At 39.8% G+C, this 22,119-nt stretch overlaps 2 protein-coding genes across 4 annotated transcripts in view; one reads left to right on the plus strand and one right to left on the minus strand.

Annotated features, from left to right (window-relative positions):
- Window positions 1-18,676, minus strand: part of eif3ba (eukaryotic translation initiation factor 3, subunit Ba) — a 40,629-nt gene extending 21,953 nt beyond the window's left edge. The window contains exons 1-8 of the mRNA XM_041205926.1: window positions 18,514-18,676; window positions 7,913-8,105; window positions 6,744-6,863; window positions 6,362-6,419; window positions 5,494-5,622; window positions 2,960-3,117; window positions 1,696-1,827; window positions 465-531 (exon numbers count right to left, since the gene is read on the minus strand). Of these exons, the coding sequence (XP_041061860.1) occupies window positions 465-531; window positions 1,696-1,827; window positions 2,960-3,117; window positions 5,494-5,622; window positions 6,362-6,419; window positions 6,744-6,863; window positions 7,913-8,105; window positions 18,514-18,631 (975 nt within the window). The 5' untranslated portion in view covers window positions 18,632-18,676. The remainder of the gene's footprint in view (window positions 1-464; window positions 532-1,695; window positions 1,828-2,959; window positions 3,118-5,493; window positions 5,623-6,361; window positions 6,420-6,743; window positions 6,864-7,912; window positions 8,106-18,513) is intronic.
- Window positions 18,677-18,826: 150 nt separating this feature from the next.
- The window catches only part of brat1 (BRCA1-associated ATM activator 1), a 43,623-nt gene continuing 40,330 nt past the window's right edge, over window positions 18,827-22,119 (plus strand). The window contains exons 1-2 of one of the 3 annotated variants that reach the window (XM_041207474.1): window positions 18,827-19,111; window positions 21,756-21,905. In XM_041207474.1, the coding sequence (XP_041063408.1) occupies window positions 21,779-21,905 (127 nt within the window). In that variant the 5' untranslated portion in view covers window positions 18,827-19,111; window positions 21,756-21,778. The remainder of the gene's footprint in view (window positions 19,112-21,755; window positions 21,906-22,119) is intronic. The other 2 variants (XM_041207476.1, XM_041207473.1) reach the window with 2 other exon arrangements.

A 22,119-nucleotide genomic window follows, 5' to 3' on the forward strand; every position in this document is an offset into this window, starting at 1 on the left:
CAAACTAGATTTTAAAATGATTATTAAGCAGATCTTCTTCTTTAAAAAATTAATACATTTCCTAAAGTCAGATGATTTTGGGGAAATTTACAAAACTTTCCTCTGTACATCTCCTTTCATCTCTAGTACTACCGAAACTAGTTTTCACACTTCGTTGCTGCCTGTATGCTGGCAGCTTTTCCATTTTTTCTGCTAAAGTTCCAGATCTGGTCATAATCTCTTTCATTTTTCCTGATGTCTCTGATTTCCACAACTACCTTGACTAACCCCTCCCTCCCCACCACATTTGCTCATGCTTCCAAGGTCGCTTATATTCAAATCCCGCATTTCTACTGTTGAGAAACTTTTCAAACTGTTAGAACAGTCTGTTCACTTTATGTTGAATCATTTTATATAGCTTATGGTGTTATTTCCTGGAAGCCTTAAAACAGTTAAAGATTCTAGCAGTTAACAGAAATACTCACAGGCGTTTCATAAATACTAAGTGTGTCTTGTGTCATTCGTGCAAAAAACTTCCCATCATGGCTCCATCTGTTGAAGAAGAATCATTTAAAATGCCTTCATGTTCTCTTTATGGTTCAATTTTCCACAAACCAGTCTTCAATATTAAATATACCACTAGGGCTGAGCAACATTCTTAAAATTCCATACTTCAAATATCAAATTTGCTGCAAAAAATCAGATTACATTGGAAATACTATATAATGGCATTAGTCACAGTGAGGCAAGATGCAAGGCTCAATGCTGACTTTGCAAGGAGCTTGTTGGTACTGTGTAGTGGTAATGAAGAGAAAGGAAAGAGGACTGTGCAGCGAAGTAATGTTAAAAGATTGGTCTTGATGCGTGGGAGCACTAGAAAGTCACTGCCAGGTTTGGTAACAAGGAAATAGAAGGAAAATTGGGTTGTTGGGTGTACTTGTATTGAGAAAAGGGCTGAGTTCAATTAAGAAAAAAATTGAATGATTAAAAGTTGTTGCATCTGAGGGCAGGTCAGTAGTGGCAAGTGTGGAGAACCTTGGGTGGCACGGCAGCAGAAAACATGCACTCTCGGGGTGGGGGTGGGTAAAGGAAAGATGGAGAAATTCTCCCAAAGTTAAACGAAAAAAAAAATCCAAGTGGTTTCTCCAGCAGTTAACTAGAAAAGTTTAATTATTTAAATAGGAACTGATGGGATAGCAGGGGTGTTAATTGTATGTCAATTGTGTTTTAATTATATGCATGTAGAGGGTATTAATTGTGGTTTCAGTTGAGCATAGAAAAAGAGATACTTGCAGAAACTGGTGTGGCTGAATCAGGAGGTATATGTTTGTAATGTTTCACTTTGTAAATAAATCGAAGACTGGATAAAGACTAACTTTCCAGATTAGTTTAGAGGGAACCAAGCTAGCTAGCTAGGAAAGTTCAACACCACGTGAAACAGAGAAGATAGCAGTTAAGAGTGTACAAAAGCAAATATAGATAAGTATCAGTTAAGAAAAGATTGCAGACATGTGGCAAAAATAGTGTGACCAAAAGTCATAACATCAGGGTGGTAAAATAAGAATTATGCACATACACAAGTTCGTTAAAATGTAAACAGCAAACTATTACACAAGCTTAACTATTACACAAGCTGGCTTTCATCAATAATCAATGAAACACCTTTTTGGCACAATAAGGCAAACTCTTCATTTGAACTTTCCAGATCGCACTCACTTGAATATAGGCCAATGAGCTGAGCTCTCACAATGAAATCCTCGTTTCTTCTGGCCTGTTAACACATCCCAAATGATGATAGCTTGAGGATCATCTTTAGTGTCCATTAAAGGGCTAAATGACACCATGTATCTGTGAAATAACAAATAATACAAATTGGCTGTGTTCACAAATTTTTTTTGCCATATCTTTCTCACAGAATTGGTTTCACAATATATGAAGTTGCTGGTGTTAGCACCAGCAACACAAACAACTACACACGGCCAGAAGCAAACTTCAAAGGCAGTGAAGTCAAAGATAAAGAAAAAAAGTGAAAGGAAGGGAGGGGAGAAAATGAAGAGGCTAATATTTGATATGAAACTTTCATCATTGGGGCACGGGTTTGAAATCCAGCTCAAATGGGGATGAAACTTGCTGTCTGCTGATCCTACATGAACTAGGTTTAGACAGCCTCAATTCAATTCTTTTTAAGCACGAGCATGAAACTGACCCCAATGTGCCACTCAACTGGAAATCTCACTCACATCTGGGATGCCTAATATGTCAAACAAACTAGTGCCTAGTGGCATATGCTTGACAAAAGCATTTTGCTGGGCAGAGCTTGCACTGTATCTGCACATGTTTAAGGTGGACACTGGGTATCAGAAACCGTTCTGATGCTCATCATTACCATTCCTCAGAAAAAACATCTTCAGAACATCACATAGAGCCTACAAAAAGTCAAACTTTTGCAGATTAATTTAATGCACCACTGCTGATGACAGAAGAAAAATAGATTATTTTCCCGAATGCGGTATCACATATAGCTGGTATATGCAGAAAGATGACATGACTGGCTGCCACTCTATTAGGTCCCACCACTTCTCTCAATACTCATGTTGCACATTAATATTTAAGTGAAAATTAAACAAATAATGGAAATGCAAAAGCAAGGTACTGCAGAAGCTGAAAGTCTGAAATATAGATAGGAAATGTTGGAAATACACAACAGGTCTGGCAGCATCTCGAGAGAAACAAACTGTTCTAACAAAAGGTCACCAACTCGCAGCATTAAACGTTAACTCTGTTTCAACATATAATCCACATAAAGAGACACTCACCAGCCTGTTTAACCTAGGGCAAACTGCTTGGGTAGGTTATTGTAAAATATTTCATAGTTCAGCATTTTCAGAATACAGTAAAGCTAAAATACTTCTATTGTGATGGCAAGGTTAAGGAAAATACACTGGAGACTTTGAACCCACTGTCTAATGAAAGTAGATACCTTTCACATGGAGAGAAATCGATTAGCTGGACACCTGCGTGGCTAAAACGCTGAATCTGCTTGAACTTCTCCCCACCCCAAAGAGCAATACCACGCTGATGGAACGTTGCTAAGTAAGTGCCTTTGGGGGACCAACGAACATATGTCTCTGTCCAACGCTGTCAACAAAAAGAACAAAACACATTTACAATCCTAGTTTGAACTTTGCTGAACCTAGCTCAGCAAACAGCCAACTAAGGAACTCCACCAAATATGCTCATTTTCCTCAGTTAAAGAATAAGAATAAATGTGGCTGCCGCAAGACTGAACTTCACAAAGATCAACTGTACTGAGAAACGTAGCAGCATCCCACCCCCCCCCGCAAAATCCACGGCTTCCTGTTGCACAATGCTGCAGTTCTGATTAAGGCCTACAACAAATAATTTTAGATATTTTCCAAAAACATGGTTCAGAGAACTTTTTTTGCTACAAGAACCAAATTACTGAGCACCTGTGGAATCACTTACAGCTCATTAACAATGAGCCATTAATGTATGGAGAATAAATCATTTGTACATTTATTTCTATTGACACAGGAATTTGTAAGTTAGCCTTATATCAACACTTTTCTGTTTTAGATTTAAAATTGCCTAGAAGAGCAAATAGCTTTGAAACAGTTAACAACTCCCAAACAAAGCAACCATATTAGAAATTATTCAGCCCTACGGCTGCAAAACATTACAGGGGATATTAATAAACCGTAACATTTTCCATAAAAGGCAGCTTACGAATTGTTAGACAAAAAGACCAAGGTCCATTTAATTCACCTTCTACCATGCTGATAGTGGCACAATAGAATAGATAATGGAGATGTTCACTAATCACAACAATTCATCTTTATAAACCAGTCTACAACATATCCAGACATTTGAGAGAAAATCAGTGGAGAGCGCTTTGGGGAACCATGCTATATTATCACTTGCCATTTCCAAATTACTCATAAGCATATCCTGAGACGTTAAGAAATCTATTCTATTTGCATTTGAATGATTTAGTACTAACTGTTTCCACCTAGGGTTCCTGTTCATTCAGAGCACAGGGCATCCAATCCAAAATTACCTTGCTTAGTACAGTGTAAGGAAAACGTAGTCTATCTTTTAAGTTGAGTCAAAGGTCATTCTTTGTGTATGAGTCAGAATGGTGAGTGCTGGCAGTTTACTTCACAATACATTACCATTAAGCCTAATCTTGCCCTTGATCAACTTCCACACATACACTCCAGGTGGGGCTAAAAGATGGTGATCAGGAGTGTGACAATAGCTGGTTTTCCCCTTCCTAAGCCAAACCTGTAGCACAACAGTCAACCTGACCAAGATTAGACAACTCAGCAAATTCAAATCAAACCTAGGACTTTCTAGTCTTGCTATGCACAACAGGAAGGAACTTTTCCCCTTGGTGGATGGATCAATAACCAGGGGGGGCATAGGTTTAAGGTAAGGGGCAGGAGGCTTAGAGGGGATGTGAGGAATAAACTTTTTCACCCAGATGGTGGAGGGAATTTGGATATGGGAAGGGTGGTCGAGGCAGATACCCTCATAACGCTTAAGAAGTATTTGGATGTGCATTGCGATGCCATGGCATACAAGGCTATGGGCCTAGTGCTGGAAAATGGGATTAGAATAGGTAAGTATTTGTTTGACTGGCGCAGACTCAATGGGCCAAAGGGCCTTTTTCTGTGCTGTAGACCTCTATGACTCTATATACTGCATTGACCAAGAGTCAATAAGGAATTTGTTTGAACATCCATTTTACCAAGATTGATATTCAAACAAAAACACACCATAAGTAATCTCCACGCAAACGGATTAGAGTACAAGAATAAGGAAGTTTTCTGAAATTATATAGGGTTTTTCTAAGACAACACCTGAAGTTGTGTGTGGTCTCCATATCCAAGGAAAGATATATTTGCCTGGGAAGCTATACAGCAAAGGTTCACTAGATTGGTTCTTGGATGGCAAGGGTTGTCCTATGATGATAGGTTGAGTAACTTGGGTCTATATTCTCTGGAGGTTAGTAGAATGAGAGGTGATCTCAATGAAACATATAAAGATTCTGATGGGGCTTGAAAGGGTGGACAATCAGATGTAGTTTCCAGTCTGGGGAATCTAGAACAGGGAGGCACAGTTGCAGGATAAGGGGCCGATCATTTAGGGCTGAGATGAGGAGAAATTTCTTCACTCAAAGGGCCGGGAATCTTTTTAATTCTCGACCCCAAAGGGTTGTGGATGCTCTGTTGAATATATTTAAGGCTGAGATAGACAGAGTTTTGATTTCTCAGGGAACAAAGGAATTTGGGGAGTGGTAGGAAAGTGGAATTGAGGCCAAAGATCATCCATGATTGCACTGAATGATGAAGCAGGCTCAATGGGCTGAATGGTCTATTCCTGCTCCTATTTCCTATGTTCTTAATTTGCTTTTTACATGTTTATTCCTCCAAGACTTTGCTCAGGCACCAATCCAAGTCCAGTGAAGAGTTAAATATAGATAATACTTACTGCACGTTCTTCAATGACAACAGGTTCCTTTATGTCATTCCATAAAATAGCCGTTCTATCTCCAGACTCATAGATAATGCTGCACTGATCTCGACAGTCTGGATCCTCTAACCAGTATCGAAGATTCCCCTAACACACATACAAGAGTGTTATGAACTTGGCATTAACTTTTACCAATTAGAGAGAAAGAACTTGTCAAATGGAATGGGATGCCTGAAAAAGGAAATATTTTCTTCATTACAGTCCTTCCTGCTCACAGCAGGCACATTAGTGTCAACGTAATTTGCCCTCTATGTGCAGTGGCTGGTGTAAATAAAAAATGTTTAAATAGCAGAGGGTATCATCAAATTCCATCTGTGTACTTTGTGCTCTGAGTAAATGACCCTGTAATGATCCAAGCAGGTGGGAGAGGGCAGATTCACTTGTGGTGCTGGAGAACAGAAGGGGATTGAAGTATGCACTGGCACATTAGCTGGTACTAGTAGCCTGAAATAGTTTGGCATATTTAATATAGTTTAAGTAGCATTTTTGTAACTGACATGCATAATAATAGCAAATGGTCAGCATAATTTGCCCAATATAGGCAGCTGCCCAGATAACTGTTGGATTATATATCTGCTGCTAATACGTAAAAGCAATTATACAACACATTCAGCATGGGCCTGGATCTGCTTGACTTGGTTTGGATTTAGATATCAAGTCCCAGACACACAACACTATCTAATAGGAAAGGGCCAACAAGTTGAATATTGGGATATAGATACTGAACTTCAGACAAAAGTAATGTTACAATGAATTTGAAAATAAAGTAAGTGATATGGAAACCAGTGGTCATCTAAGGTTTATTTCATATTTTACCGTGACTTACAAAATCTTTGAACGGTTGTTTCGGTGGAATTTCCCAATCATCACTGATGGTCATGTATCTGGCAAGAAAATACAAAATCAACTGAATCAAGTTGTAAGGATACTTAGTACAATGTTAAATGCTAAGCAATGTTTTAGCAACTAGCAGGATAAAACTTTGTTTTAAAAAATCGATTAAGCAATATCAGAAAATTTACTTCAGTGTGTTTATCATTGCATCCCTTTGCCCCTCCACTCTGCCTCAACCTCTTGCATGGGAATGGATCCCTAAGCCTCAGTACCCCTCGGTTTGTGGGATCCAAATTAAATGCATCACAGTTTGAATGCTTTTACTCCCAATATAAATAATGAAGTTGATTTAAATACCATAATTTAACACTTACTTATCAAAATCAGTGAAGAGATTGACACGAAAAGTATGTTGTTTGTCTAACTTGTATCCATCTGCATTTTTCACAGCATCCACAGCACATGCTGGTGAACTGTATTCCAAGAAAATGTACCTAAAAACAAAGTTGTGAACATTAAGGTGTTACCACAAAGTTTATTCATTACAGTCAAGTGTAAAATCTTTGAATGTCTACTCCTTGGTTAGATAAAAGCCTACAACATCAGTTCTTTTGAATATGCTGACTTGAAGTCTAAATACTCTGGCCAGGCTCAAAACTTTGTTCGTACAGAGATCAATTTGTGCGTGGAAGTATGTTCCTTTTATTTATTCAAGCATTTATCATTGGGATAATGTCAAATCCCCATGGCAAAGCATGGTATTATAGTCCACTGCACAGAATATCAAATCCATTTTAACCTGAGTTTCTGTATTAATATATTTGCAGAAAGAACTCTATATGCGACAAAACGCTTACATTTCACAATTTCTTGTACTTTACGAAGACTCCTCAGAAGTTTGTGCATGATTAATACTAATTTGATTTTAAAAATCTCATCCTTGTTTGCAAATCCTTCCATGGCCTCACTACTCATTATCTTTCACTATTCCAGCCCTACCAAGCCCTGGAGATAACTGCACTCCCTCAATTCTGGCCTCTTGCACATGCCTGATTTTAAAAGTTCCACCATCATTATCGCACCTTTAACTGCCTAGGCCCTAAGTACTGGAATCCCCTCCCCAAAACTCTCTGCTTCTCTTTCCTCCTTCAGGTGCTCATTAAACTAACTTCTTTTACCAAGCAGTTGTTCCTTATGTGGCTTGGTATCAAATTTTATTTGATAACACTCCTGTATAGCACTTTGGGACATTTTACTATGTCAAATGTGCAATATGAACATAAATTGCTGTTGTCTCATAGTACTGTTACAGTAGAAAAGGTTGGCTTTGTAACGGTACATTGCAATACAAAGAAAGTCTGAAAGATTGCCAGATTTAATTACTTTAGAAAAAACACTGCTGTTACATACAATCTCTTAATACATTAGTTACTATTATGTTGGACCAGATCACAGTAATCACACATTAACAGAAATACAGCTAATGTGGTTTGCGATACAATGAAGAAATTTACATTAAATCAAATCTTTATTTTAAACATACCCTTTTGTCTTTCCATCTGCCTCTGGGTAAAACTCATTTGTGATTTTCCCAAACTTGGAAAAGATCTTCTGGATGACATTTCGGAGTTTCTCTAGTCGATCTGGTCCAACTTGTGGTACATTATCCACGACAATAACAGAGTCTATGCCATCAGCTTCTTGAGGCTGGTCCTTTAAAATATCACCCAGCAGTTCTACAGGAAAAAAAGCACAACTTAAAATTAATGCGGCAACATTTGATTTTTTTTCCCCCCCACTACATAAATTGCGGGCAGAATGCACTGCATTCTGTAATACAGTGGTCAATTTTTTTTTGTCACCTGCAAAGTGCCACTAAATGTTTCACTATGTCAAAGACACTAAGAATGTAAATTGCAGCTTGACACAAGTTATTCCTTATGATTTCCTACACAGCAACCTGCATCCTAATGGTACAGCCAAGGTCACAGTGCAAAATGAATGCCAATTTAGCCAATCTGATAGGAGACACAGGTGCAATAGTAAGCAAACTCACTGTACATTACACCACATAAACTGCAAGGTAGGCAGGAACATACAAGTGTTCATAAGCTGCAAGCAACAAAGTGAGTAATCTCGACTTCCAGGGCAGAAATAAAAATGGCTCATGGTAGTAACTATGGAACATTGCTACCATACAACTGCAGCATTAAGATATCCGACCAGGCCTTTTCATCTTATTTGCTGTCTGTTGGTGTAATCCTCTGGGAGAGGAAAAGAGATTCAAAACTAAAATATAGGGAAAACTTCTCCCCAGCTTCCTTCAGGTGATCAACACCAGACTAGGAAACGACACTGACCATATAAATTTCACTATGAGTCAACAAATAAGAAGCATGCAAATATATCCAATACTACATAAAAGTTGATATAATATGCTTTGGGTATGGCATTATGTTTTCAATTTTATATAAGTGCAAACTCCTTAAAATGCACATTTTGGAAATAGTTAACAGTATGGAAGTATTCTGATATTTTAGTTCCATAACATTCAGCAAAGGACCAGAGAACATGAATACAACTTACCTAGCTAGCAAAAGCTTGCATTGTTGTTTCAACTTGATGCTGAATTTTGCAGTAGTCAGGATTCAGGAGATGGGAATAGATTGTGTCTGCATTTAGATAGGTTGGGGAAGTTAGCCCAAGGCTGTCAGATGTTTTTCAACACAGGTGTGAGCACTTGTACAGATATGTGCAACAGAACACAGATATAGAGTATGGCATAAGTGGATGCACATTTAAGTGACAAAGACGCACTTGGGAGCAAAGACCATTCCCAAAAGGTTCAAGCAGTGTCTGGGGGCTGCTGCCAGGCATAAAGAACGCTGGGCAACATTGCTTAAACTATTCAGTAGAAAACTAGCACAACAATAATGGGGTTAGGCAAGGCTCTGGTGAGACCTCACTGAGTATGGTGTACAATTTTGGTTTCCCCCAACCTTGAGTTCACTGCAGATCCTCAGAAGGTACAGAGTAAGCCAACACGAATGAGCCACAACCTAAGTGCTTTGAACTATGAAAACAAACTTCATTCCTTGGGTTTGGATTTACTGGAGATGTGCAGAGGGAACGGCTCAGAAGAGAGCCAGGATGACACCCAGATTAAAGAACCTTACTCAGATAGGCTTAAAGAGCTGAACCTCTTTACATTAGAACAGCATAGACTCAGAGGCAACCTGATTGAGATATGGAACATAATGAAATGGCTGGATTACATGCCTGATGATAGATTATTTCTGCTTGACAGATTGGGTCAGGTCCGTGCAATGCATTTAAACTACTCAAGAATAGGAATAGACTGATGTTAGAAATTTATTTTTGAAACCTTCAGCATATACTTCCATACACATCAGCATGCTACAAAAAAGGGAGCTGGATTAGTTCTTGGCTGGGGTAAAGATCACATCTTATAAAAAAGACACATGATTCAATGAGTAACATGAGCATGATTAAAGTGGTCTCCTGGACTGGTTTCAATCACCTGAGGGAGCGGAGTGAAATTTCTCAGATTTTTCCCGTTTTTAGTTTTGGGGTTTTGTTCTTTTTATTTTTGCCTCTCCCAGGACGTTACATGGTTGCTGGAAGTTTTCACATGTCTCATAAATGATGCTTCAGGCATCATGAATGTGGGGGCATCTAGTCTTTTCCTGCCCATCATTTTCTTGTTCAAAGGACCTGGTCAATGTATTTAAAAGAAAGAATATCAACAACATGTAAATAAATAAGCCGATTGCTTGAAGTAATAGGGTTAGGTAGAATTGAGGGGCATTGATTTTAATGGGAAAGAATGGAGTGAGCTGGGTCTTCGTAAATGTTATTATTCACTTTAGAGCTGACAGTACTTCAAGATTTTTGATGAGTGTTGTCATGACAGCAGGTCGGAAATTAACTGGCTTGTGGTCTCCTGTGATTGGAGGGGAATTTTTGATAGGATGAATTGACACAGTTTCTCTCTGCCTGTTCCTGGAGGGAAAGAATGATGAGTACAAAGGATGAGTCCAGTAAAAAAAAGCATTTATGAGCTGAATGTACATGTCCTAGGTACATGTTATATTGTACTTAGATTTCCAGAAGGCATTTGATAAAGTGCTACATCAAAGGTTATTGCAGAAAATAAAAGCTTATGGCGTTGGGGCTAACATATTGACATGGATAGAAGATTGGCTAGCTAACAAGCAGCAGAGTTGGCATAAATGGGTCTTTTTCTGGTTGGCAGGATGTGACAAATGGTGTACCACAAGGATCAGTGCTGGGGCCTCAACTATTTACAATTTATATAAACGTCTTGGATGAAGGGAACGATGAAATGGTTGCTAAATTTGCTGACGACACAAAGATAAGTCGGAAAGTAAATTGCGAAAAGGACGTAAGGAGGCTACAAAGTGATATAGATAGGTTAAATGAGTGGGCAAAGGTCTGGCAAATGGAATATAATGTGAGCAAATGTGAAATCGTTGATTTTGACAGGAAGAATAAAAAAAACTTATCACCTAAACGGTAAGAGATTGCAGAGCTGAGATATAGCGGGATCTGGGTGTCTTACTGCATGAATCACAAAGGGTTAGTACAGCAGGTAATTAGGAAAGCTAATAGAATGTTATCATTTATTGTGAGGGGAATTGATTATAGAAGTAGGGAGGTTATGCTTCAGTTGTACAGGGCATTGGTAAGACCACATCCGGAGTATTGTGTACAGTACTAGTCTCCTTTCATCCAGAAAGATGTAAATGTATTAGAAGCAGTTCAGAGAAGGTTCACTAGACTAATAACAGGAATGGGTGGGTTGTTTTATGAGGAAAGGCTGGACAGGTTAGGTCTGTATCCACTGGAATTTAGGATAGTAAGAGGTGACTGAATTTAAACGTTTAAGATCCTGAGGGGTCTAGACAGGGTGGATGTGGAGAGGATGTTTCCAGAGGGAGAATCTAGAACTAGAGGTCACTGTTTAAAAATAAGGGGTTGCTCATTTAAGACAGAGGTGAGAAGAACTTTTTTCTCAGAAGGTTGAGTGTCTTTTTGGAACTCTCTTCCTCAAAACGCGGTGGAAGCAGAGTCTTTGAATATTTTTAAGGCAGATTTAGATAGATTATTGATTAACAAGGGGGTGAAAGGTTATCAGGGGTAGACAGGAATGTCGGGTTCAGGTTACATTCAGATCAGCTATAATCTTTTTGAATGGCAGAGCAGGCCCAAAGGGCCGACAAGCCTACTTCTGCTCCTAATTCGTATGTTGCTCGTTATCTTCCATGACATCACTCACGGGTATGCCCTAGGTATGGGGCTAAGGGGCACATTGCATCTTCTTTGGTGGGAAACAGGCACTGAGATCTGAACACAGGTCTGCCTGAACTCAAGATTAGTGGAAGGACTCCACATAATGCAACAACAGAATCAGAATACCTACACGATCTGTCAGAAATTAAATTTAATGCTAAAGCTGGACATGGATAGGGCACATGCACAGAGACTTGGTAAGTGCTGGTACAAAAGGTCCAACTGTAAAAGTTAACCTGCAGGAAAGGAAAAAGTCTGGAGTTCCATGGTGCTTTTCCAAATTAAACTACAAGGACACATTCAATGTTCCATCTAACTTCCCATTGCTGTGCAAGGCCTGTTTGTTACACAGGGCGGTCCCTTTAAGATTGCCCATGACACCATATGTGCATATCATAAAAGAACCACTTCTTGTTTGCTGCTTGCTTGCCCCTGGACGTTAAATTTCTGGACTGCTGCAAGGTTGTGCACCTCAGAAGCAGCATTGGGCAGATGGTCATGAACCATCATGAAACAGCAAAACAAAAATGTAAGTGTCCCCTCTGTAGAGGGGTATAACTAATAGAGAACTTAAACAAAAACAAAGGAAATAGTTCTTATTTATTTTATTTACCCTATCCGTTTCGCCCACCAACTGCAGAAGGTCTGAAATGAACTGGCAGATACAAGGTGCACCCTCTCCAGGTCCACCTGGGCATGAACTAGATCGTGGAAGAGAGGCAGGCAGGCAGCCAGAGCAATCACCCCTACAGGCTGTGCCCAACCTGAACCTGTAGGTGGCCATCTTAGCCAGGCCCAGGAGCAGATTCACAAGGTCTAACTTAACTGTCTCTCTCTGCACCAGGTGATATAAGATCAGAACTTGGGAATAAAGTGGGGCCAGAAGTTGAGGAGCATCCTCTTCAAATTACGCAGACTGCGATTTCACATTGTGAAACAAGGATTCAGACTGCAGAAGTTACAGATGTCATGGGAGGGGAAAACTTTGTTTGGAGATATAACAAGGCGAGAAATATTTTACAGGTGTATATAAATAAGTTTTGTGAATTAATACATTTCAGACTTATTTTCAAATACTACATATTCTCAGATTATTGCCAAAGCAAGGTGAAGGTATTTTGTGCAATTCATTGGTTTCCCTGCTCCTTGTTGCTAGCTACTCATACAAGGAACACATGGTTAACATGCAGGTACAGCAAGCAATTAGGAAGGCAAATGGCATGTTGGCCTTTATTGCAAGAGGATCAGAGTGTAAGAACAAGACAGTCTTGCTGTAATGCAATGGGATTTTAGTGAGACCACACCTGGACTGCTATGCAGTTTTGGTCTCTTCATCGAAGGAAGGGTATACATGTGTTGGTGATGAAACAGCAAACATTGACTAGATTGGCTCCTAGGATGAGTGCTGTCCTGATAGGCTAAGTAAAATGGGCTAATACTTCCTAGAGTTTAAAATGAGAGCTTGGAAACTTGTCATGATGAATAGCCCTCAACCTACAACTCTTGTGGCACACAAAATAATTGTTGGCTAAAAAACTACAATTTAGTAGGTTGCCCAAAACTAGCAAGCTTTTGATCGAACATTGTTTTTTTTGGGGGGGGGGGGGGGGGGGGGGGGGGGGGGGGTGTTGCTGGCATTGGTGGGGACAGTCTCAGAATAATGGGCGAGGAGAGGAATGCAATGAGGAGAAATCTCTTCACTCAAATGGTTGTGAACCTTTGAAATTCTCCACCCTAGAAGGCTGTGGATGCTCTGTAGTTGAATTATATTTAATGCTGGGATAAAGAGGTCTTTGATCCATCAAGGAATATGGATAGTGGGTGGGCAAATGGAATTGCGGCAGATCAGCAGTGATTATACTGAATGACAGAACAGGCTCGAGGGGCATATGGCCTACTCCTGCTCCTATTGCTTATGCTCTTATTTGTTGGTAGCCACTAGTTAATTCTTCTAAACTGGTAGTTTGCATGAATGTACAAAGAGGAAACTACCCTCAACTTCAACCCTAATGCCAGCATCTTAAAACCCATCTCACATTTCATGTTTTCCAAGGTGACATTTATAAGTTAATAATTTCTCAGAGCATCTAGGCTGATGTTTTACTGCAGCACTGAGGGAGGCAATGTCTTTCAGATGAGACGCTAAATCAAGGAGCTTGCCTCACAGGTGGATGTAAAAGATCCCATGGCATTATTCAAAAATGAGCTGGGAATTCACCCACTTTCTTGGCCAACATTTATCCATTAACCAACACCATTTGGTCATTTATCTAATTAGCTGCTTGTTGGACTTAGCACAAATTGGCTGCCACATTTGCTCATTAATGACTGCACTTTATTGGCTGTAAAGTGTATTGGGACATCCTGAGACACAGTAAAAATGCTGTACAAATGCAAATATTTAATCTTTACTATCTAATAGCAATTTACAGGATTGTCACAGTTAAGTTCCTAAAAGCAGGTTATTGAGCCATATGATATACATCACAGGGGAAAACAACCATACAAAAAGCAACCACAATATTATGCTTCCAAATGAAATCTTATTTGGTTAAACTCTCCCAAGAAAGCTTATGTTCAAACTGGATCAATCAATTTCGGTAAACTCACCATATTAAACTGTAAGATTTATAGATAAGGCTTCATTGACATTTTACATTTAATAATACTAACATAAGTACCATGTTTATTGGACCATAAGATGCACTTCCTTTCTGGGAAAAGGTCACCCAAAATTGCCATCGTCTTATGATCTGAACGTTACTCACAAATATTTCCTTTTAAAATCTTGGTGCATCTTACAGTCTGATAAATATCATAGGATAATACTGCATAAACCTGAGCAACAGAAACCATCATCTGAACTGGCAATCTTCTCCACCCCTTTCAAGTAGCTCCTCAATAAGGTCCACTTCAGATTGCACAGGTTGATAGGGTCCAAGGGTGGAGTTCAGGAAGCCAATGAGGAGATATTGGACAAATTGAGCATGGAGAAAGGTGACAGACAGATGATGTGGAAGTGGTCCTTGTGATGTACAAGATATAACCACATTTTAAGATTAACCAGACATCAAAGAACACACTGCTTGATTCAACAGAAGTTGAGCAATTGAGAGGGGATGAAGGCAGAAAGGAAAGGATTACTTTTAAGTCAAGAGCATACAATATAGAAGTAGGCCATTCGGCCCCTTGAGCTTGCTCTGCCATTCAATAAGATCATGACTGATCTGTGTGTTTCGAATTTCCCATTCCCATCTACCTCCAATAGCCTTTGAATCCCTTCCCCAATAAGAAATTATGTACCTCTGCCTTAAATATATTCAATGACCCCGCCGCCACTGCCTTCTGAGACAAGAGTTCCAAAGTTGCAGAACCTTCTGAGAAAATATTTCTCATCTCTGACTAAAAGGGCAACCCCTAATTTTAAAACCCACAAGAGGAAACATCTTTACCATGCCCACCTTGTCAATACCATTCAGGATCTTATATGCTTCAATTAAGTCATCCCTCACTCTTCCAAACTCCAGGAAACAAGCCCAATCTGTCTAACCTTTCCTCATAAGACAACCCGCTCCTTCTGGGCATCAATCTAGTAAATCTCCTTTGAACTGCCTCCAATGCACTTACATCCTTCCTTAATTAAGGAGGCCAAAACTGCACACAATATGTGAAATATGGTCTCGCCAATGCCTGCATAACTGAAGCATAACATCCTTATCTTTATGTTCAATTCCTCTCGTACTAAAGGAAAGCATTCAATTAGCCTTGCTAATTAGTTGCTGTACCTGCATACTAACTTTGTGACTCATGCATTAGAACACCTAGATCACTATGCACCTTGGAATTCTTTTCTCCATTTAAGTAATACTCTGCTTTTTTACTCTTCCCGCCAAAGTGAACAGCTTCACATTTTCCTACATTATACTCCGATCTGCCAGATTTTTTGCCCACTCACTCAGCCTATCTAATTTGGCCTGCTACCTCATGTCCTCTTCACAACATACTTTCCTACCTATCTTTGTGCCATCTGTAAATTTAGCTACCATGTCTTCACTCCCCTCATCTAAGTCATTGATATAAATTGTAAAAAGCTGAGGCCCCAGCACAGACCCCTGCAGGACTCCACTCATCACATTGTGACAATCAGAACATGCCCCATTTATGCATACTCTCTGCTTTCTGCCAACCAATCTTTATCCATGCTAATATGTTACCCACTACACCATGTGCTTTTATTTTCCATAATAATTTTTGATGTGGCACCTTATCAAATGCCTTCTGGAAATCCAAGTACAACAATCTACAGCCTCCCCTTTATTCATAGCGCATGTTACTCCTTCAAAGAACTCCAATAAACTACACTTCCCTTTCACAAAGCCATGCTGACTCTTCCCAATTACTTTGAGTTTTTCCAAATGCCCAACTATAACCTTCTTAATGATTGATTCTACGACAGACATCAAGCTAACTGGCCTATAATTTGCTGTTTTCTGCCCCCCTCCCTTCTTGAATAGAGGAGTTATATTTGCTACTTTACATTGTGATGGAACCTTTGCAGAATCTAGCAAATTTTGTAAAATTAACACCAGCGCATCTACTAACTCATTAGCCACCTCTTTTAAGACAAACAGAACAGTATGTATCTTTGCAATACTCATTTGGAGACATCTAGGCTCACCCATGAATTGACATTGGATAAGCCACCTGAAAATACAGATGTGGCCATGGACTCGAGAGCACTGAATGCTGCCAGCATGCACAGTGTCAAAAAGTGTTAATGAGACAGAAAAAAAATGGCTAAAAGTCACAGTCAGACAGAAATCATTGCTGCAGATGTGCTTGCTACACAGGGGCAGGAAATATGGAACTAAGCTATGGCTATACATATGGAGGTCAACCACATAACAGAGGCAGCAGATGAGAGAAGAGTCGTAAACCACAGAAGGATAAAGGAAACAAGGAGGGGTAACACACAAGAGTTGCAGTCAAAGATTACACAAATAACTTTTACCAGAGTAGTCTCCCTGATATTGACCGTCAGACTGAATGGGAAACAAAGTGACACCACGGATACAAGTATTCTATCCTTAGAAGCTTATGCCTTGAAGATAGGAGTTGCTAGATTTTCTTGGGACACCACAAAAGAACATGTCATGTGTTATCACACAAATATTTATACTTGTGCATAAGTAAAATACTGAAGGTACTGGAAATCTGAAATAAAAGACCCACATTTATATAGTGCTTTTCATGACTACCAGACACCTCAAAGCGCTTCACAGCCAATGAAATTGAAGAGTAGTTACCATTGTAACATAGGAAACACAGCAGCCAACTTGTGCACAACAAACTCCCACAAACAGCAATGTGATAATGACCGTGATAATGTCGTGATGGTGATTGAGGGATACATATTGGCCAAGGCACTGGGGATAACTCCCCTGCTCTTCTTTGAAATAGTGCCAGGGATCTTTTGCACCCTTCCGTGAAGGCAGATGGGACCTTGATTTAAAGTTTCATCCAAAAGATGGCACCTGCAACAAAGTAGCACTCCCTCAGTACCACACTGGAGTATCAGCTTGATATTTGTGCTCAAGCCCTGGAATGGGACTTGAAATCTGAACCTTTTGACTCAAAGGGCAAATGTGCTACAAACTGAGCCACAGCTGATGTTCTGATGAAAAATCATTGACCTGAAACATTAACTCTGCTTCTCTTTCCACAGATGCTGCCTGAACTTGAGTATTTCTAGCATTTTTGATTTTCATTTTTGCTCGTGCATTGTCCCATAGCATACTTATCAGCTATATAGAATACCACAATAACCAAATATTCATCTCCAATTAATGTTTCTGGTCAGGTCATTCATCATCCTGAATTATTAACTGATTCTATATAAAGAACCTGTAGTACAACCTGAAACATGAATACGTCTTTCATCTTGCACGATCACAGACTTACTGTAGATTTCAAGTATTTAGTTTTATTTGATTTTCTACTCGTACATCAGCTCAAACAAGGCAAGTCATCTTACCTTGCTTTCACTCATGACTGTTCACTCATGACAAAACCACATTTTTAAAAGTTTCATAGCAAAATTTTGCACAATAAAACCAAATCAACCATTTATCTCACAGGTGCTGTGCCTTCATCTGAGTTTAAATGGATCTGATATGCCATTGCTCCACCCCCAAAACAGATGTTGTGTAATAACATTTAAAGTGAAATGATATTTTTAAAACTGTGCCTTTGCCACACTGTAATTCACACAATGACAACTGAGGGTATACAATGCTTCACTGCATTCAAATTGTAACTAGGACGTACACTTCGAATAGAACAAGTCAATTGGAGGTTAGTGATTTGAAATGAATTAAATCATATTTTCAACAAACTGGTAAAAGTGTCTTCCCTGGCATAAATGAAAAATATAATTGTAACCCTCACTTAATAATCCATCAGGCATCCATTAACTTACATTGCCCTCTGTATGTTGTTATTTAAAAAATATTAAACATGTTTTATGCTGGAGCAATAAAAGCTCTCTAATTTATGGTAGTAATAGTAGTTGTCAATCTGGATAAACGATCCCTAAATCTGTGTGGCCCAGATCAACTAGTCCAGTGTCAGGACAGCCTGTGTCCGCTACCCCTGGTTCCCAAAAGCCGGCTCCAGGCCCAGGCTAGGCCTCAGGCTCCAATCACTCCCAAACGCACATGGACTCAGGGTCTGAATCGCCGCCGCCGGCTCTTCCTCCCCTGCGCCAACATCATAGAACCCAAACCCTTTATTTCAATATTTTCCCTTTACCCTCATCAGAGATATCGTCCTCGAAGTCCTCAGGGTCGCTGAAGCCTTCCTCCGGCTCCTCCAACTCTGCCACCTCATCCTCAGCCTCCCGGGCCTCGCCGTCGCTCGTCTCCTTCATTCTCCTCTCGCTCGGCGGCCGGAAAAAGAAAGAGCGAGCGAGCCGGGCGCGCACCACGGGGGGAGCGGGGTGCGTGCGCGGGCCCGAGCCCGTGAGGGAAAAGCGTGCGCGGGCCCGAGCCCGATCCCGGGAGGGGAGGAAAGGGAAGGGCAGAGCCTGCGCGCTCGCGGCCAGGCCTCTTCTAAATCATTTGGAGGGGTGAAGCCGTTCACTTGTAGCCAGGATGTGGGGAGAAATGAAGATTGTTAAACTATGATTCTTTCCAAATATAGATTATTAATCTTCAAGTAGCTTCAGGCTGAAAATTGATGTGGTTGTTCAGGTTTTGCTCTGGAACATTCCGCCGCCTCCCCCTTTGGGTGAATTTTAGTCTAGTCGGAGGGGGTGCTCTGGTTGTCGGGCGTGGGAGATGGCGATGAACCTGCTCTGTTACTGAGCCCGTTGACACGCTCTCCGCTTCAGACAGATTATTACCTAAAGGTTATTTTTTTAAAACACATAAAAACTCCAGCTGTTATAGGCAGTAGTTGTTGTGGCGTAGCGGGCAGGTTGCAGTTCGCGGTTCCCCCAGCTCTGATAGTGGGTCTGGGCACTTCAGAATAATGTCAATAGCTTAATCTTGTCTTACTTTGTAACGTACTTTATTAACATGGAATGATCTAGATTGTACAAAACAGAATTAGGCCCAACTAGTCTGTGTCAGTGTTTATGCTGCACATCAGCTTCCATCCCTCTTCCATCTCACCCCACCAGTATATTCTTCTATTCCTTTCTCCCTCATGGGCAAAACTAATTGACCTTTAAATGCATCTATGCAAATCACCTCAAGTACTCCTTTAGATTAGTTCCCCATTCTACCCACTCGCTAGGTAAAGAAGTTTCTTCCAAATTCCTTATTAGATTTCTTAGCATCTAATATTTATGCCCCCCAGGAGTGAATGCATCTTTACCAAACTTGCAGTTCAGTTGGGTAGCCTTTGAAACCCAGAACCTTTCTTTTGATGAAACGTTAACTCTTTCTCCCTTCACAGATGTTGCCTAAGCTTCGGAGTATTTTGAGCATTTTCTCTTTATATTTCAGATCTCCAGCACCTGCATATTTTGCCTTTCACTTTCTTTAATCTGTTTGTTTTCAAAGAAGTGCTAATTAACGCTTCCAGTAGGTCAAGTATTAATTAACTCTTCCAGTGTGACACACCCCAGCCATCAGACTAATACATTTTCGATTACATCTGCAACTAGTATTCTTAGCTCATATTTTGTATTTTATAGAATAGTAAATGCATACCTGTCTTATAGAGTCTGACTTAAAATGTTCCATTTTAAAACCGTGACAAAAGCATCTCTGCACACTTGGAACAAAAATATTCTGAAACCATAGAAGTCTTAGTGTTACCTTCCTCCATATATGTGTGAGGCTGAATTTACTGCCGAGACAGGCCTTAGCCCACATCTGGCGTGTTACAAAACCATATTGTTCCACTTCTAAGATATTGGCAACTTGCATTCATATTTCACCCTACACCCCATAGAAATCCTGTTCCCTATCTTTGAGTGTTAATGTTCTTCATCTTCAAATTTTGCATTGAAAGTCTCATTCCACCCTATCTAAGGTCTGTTCTCCAGAAATATACTGGGGCCTGCACCCTCTGTTGCTCTGACTCTGAGTTATGATTTACCTCATGTGTCCTCGTGTTTCTGTCCACTGCTTAAAAACAATTCACCTTGCTATCTTCGTCACTTTTTTCAAAATTCTGTAGTGAAACCAATCTGGATGGGACTGGAATTTTGGTCTCTTCATTCCCTCCTCCAAATCGCTTCCCTTTTACTTCTCATTGCCTAGCTGTTCAGCTTGGAAAGTACAAAGATAAGCTTTACCTATACTAAGAACATTAGTTTAATGTCAACTTTGCGTTGCTATGTGCTTTGTTATGCCTGTGTTATATACTTTGTACATTTTTGAAGGCTCTGAAATTTAAAAGGAAGACCCATCTTTTCTGCTGAAAATTCTAAGAGAATGCTTGCATTTCTCCCAATTAATTGGCAGTACCACCTTTTGGTTTGCCATTGAAACAAATTGTCTACAAATGTCTTCTATTTGGCTGCAAGCATATTCGATTCTTAAATGTACTCCATCAATAGTCCCCACCATTTCATCTATTTTATTTGCAATTGAACAATAAATGTAAGATATATAAAAAAAACAGAATATGCTGGAAATACTGTACAGGTCTGGCAGCATCTGTGGAGAGAGAGAAGCAGAGTTAACAACCTTTCAGGTCGATGACCCTTTGTCAGAACTGATTCATCGACCTGAAATGTTAAATCTATTTCTCTCTGCACAGTTGCTGCCAGATCCAGCTCTTTCTTTTTATTCCAAATTTTTATTTCACGTTTCCAGCATCCACAGTATTTTGCACTTTTATTAATGAATGAATACATGCTGTTGTAACCAAAAGTTGATATCTAACTTGTTGATTGTCTGGAATGTGTATTTACATATCGAAGTAAAGTGATGTGAAGAAATCACCATAATTATTAGAAAAGATGTAAATAGCTTACAATTATCGATTAAATGGTATTTGGTGAATTGTCTTTGAATCACAGAATTGGTACAGCACAGAAGGAGGCCATTCGGCCCATCGTGTCTGTGCCTGCTTTCTGAATGCGAAATGAACCTGGTGCCATTTGCCTGCCTTCTCCCTGTACCTGCACATTCTTTCTTTTCAGATAATAGTCCAATTCCCTCTTGAACGCCTCAATTAAACCTGCCTCCACCACTCTCTCAGGCAGTGCATTCCACACCTTAAACACCCACTGTTTGAAAAAGTCTCCATTGCTTCTTTTGCCAATTACCTTAAACCTGTGCCTCCTCTTTCTCGATCCTCCCACCAGTGGGAACAGTTTTTCCCTATGTACTCTGCCCAAACCCCTCAAGATTTTGAATAAAATGTGAACTTTTTAGAGAATGTAGCTACTGTAATATGCTGGAGTGTGATATGCTAAGTAGGTACTAGCTGGCAGTTGTAGCATATTTAAAGCTGTTAGTAATATTTTTGAGTAGGCATTTTTGAAAACCATGAAAAAAACATGAGAATTTACATTTTGTATTTTATTTCCCCAGAGAATTTATTATATAGTTGGAGAATGGAAAGCGAGTACGTGGAGCTCTTGCCCCGTGTTTGTGCAGTATTAGGAGACACCAGGCAGGCAGTTGTTGATGATACCTGTTTGGAGAAGCTGCTTGATTGCTTCCAGGCAAGAACAAAAAACGGTAATTATATAATCAGTTTTTTTAAACATCACTAACTCAACCAGCATTGAGTATGAAATAAATCTGATTTGTATAATTTTAATGCATTTCTTTCTACATATCAAGGTAAATTAGTACTGGAGAATGTTGCAGTTTGTGCTTTTAAGACAGTTGTCATCTATTCTGCTGCAGTATTACTTCTTCTGCACTAATGAGATTTTCCCCCAGTTCCCCA

Source organism: Carcharodon carcharias, chromosome 15 (assembly GCF_017639515.1).
Source record: "Carcharodon carcharias isolate sCarCar2 chromosome 15, sCarCar2.pri, whole genome shotgun sequence".
In the NCBI taxonomy this organism is placed as follows: domain Eukaryota; kingdom Metazoa; phylum Chordata; class Chondrichthyes; order Lamniformes; family Lamnidae; genus Carcharodon; species Carcharodon carcharias.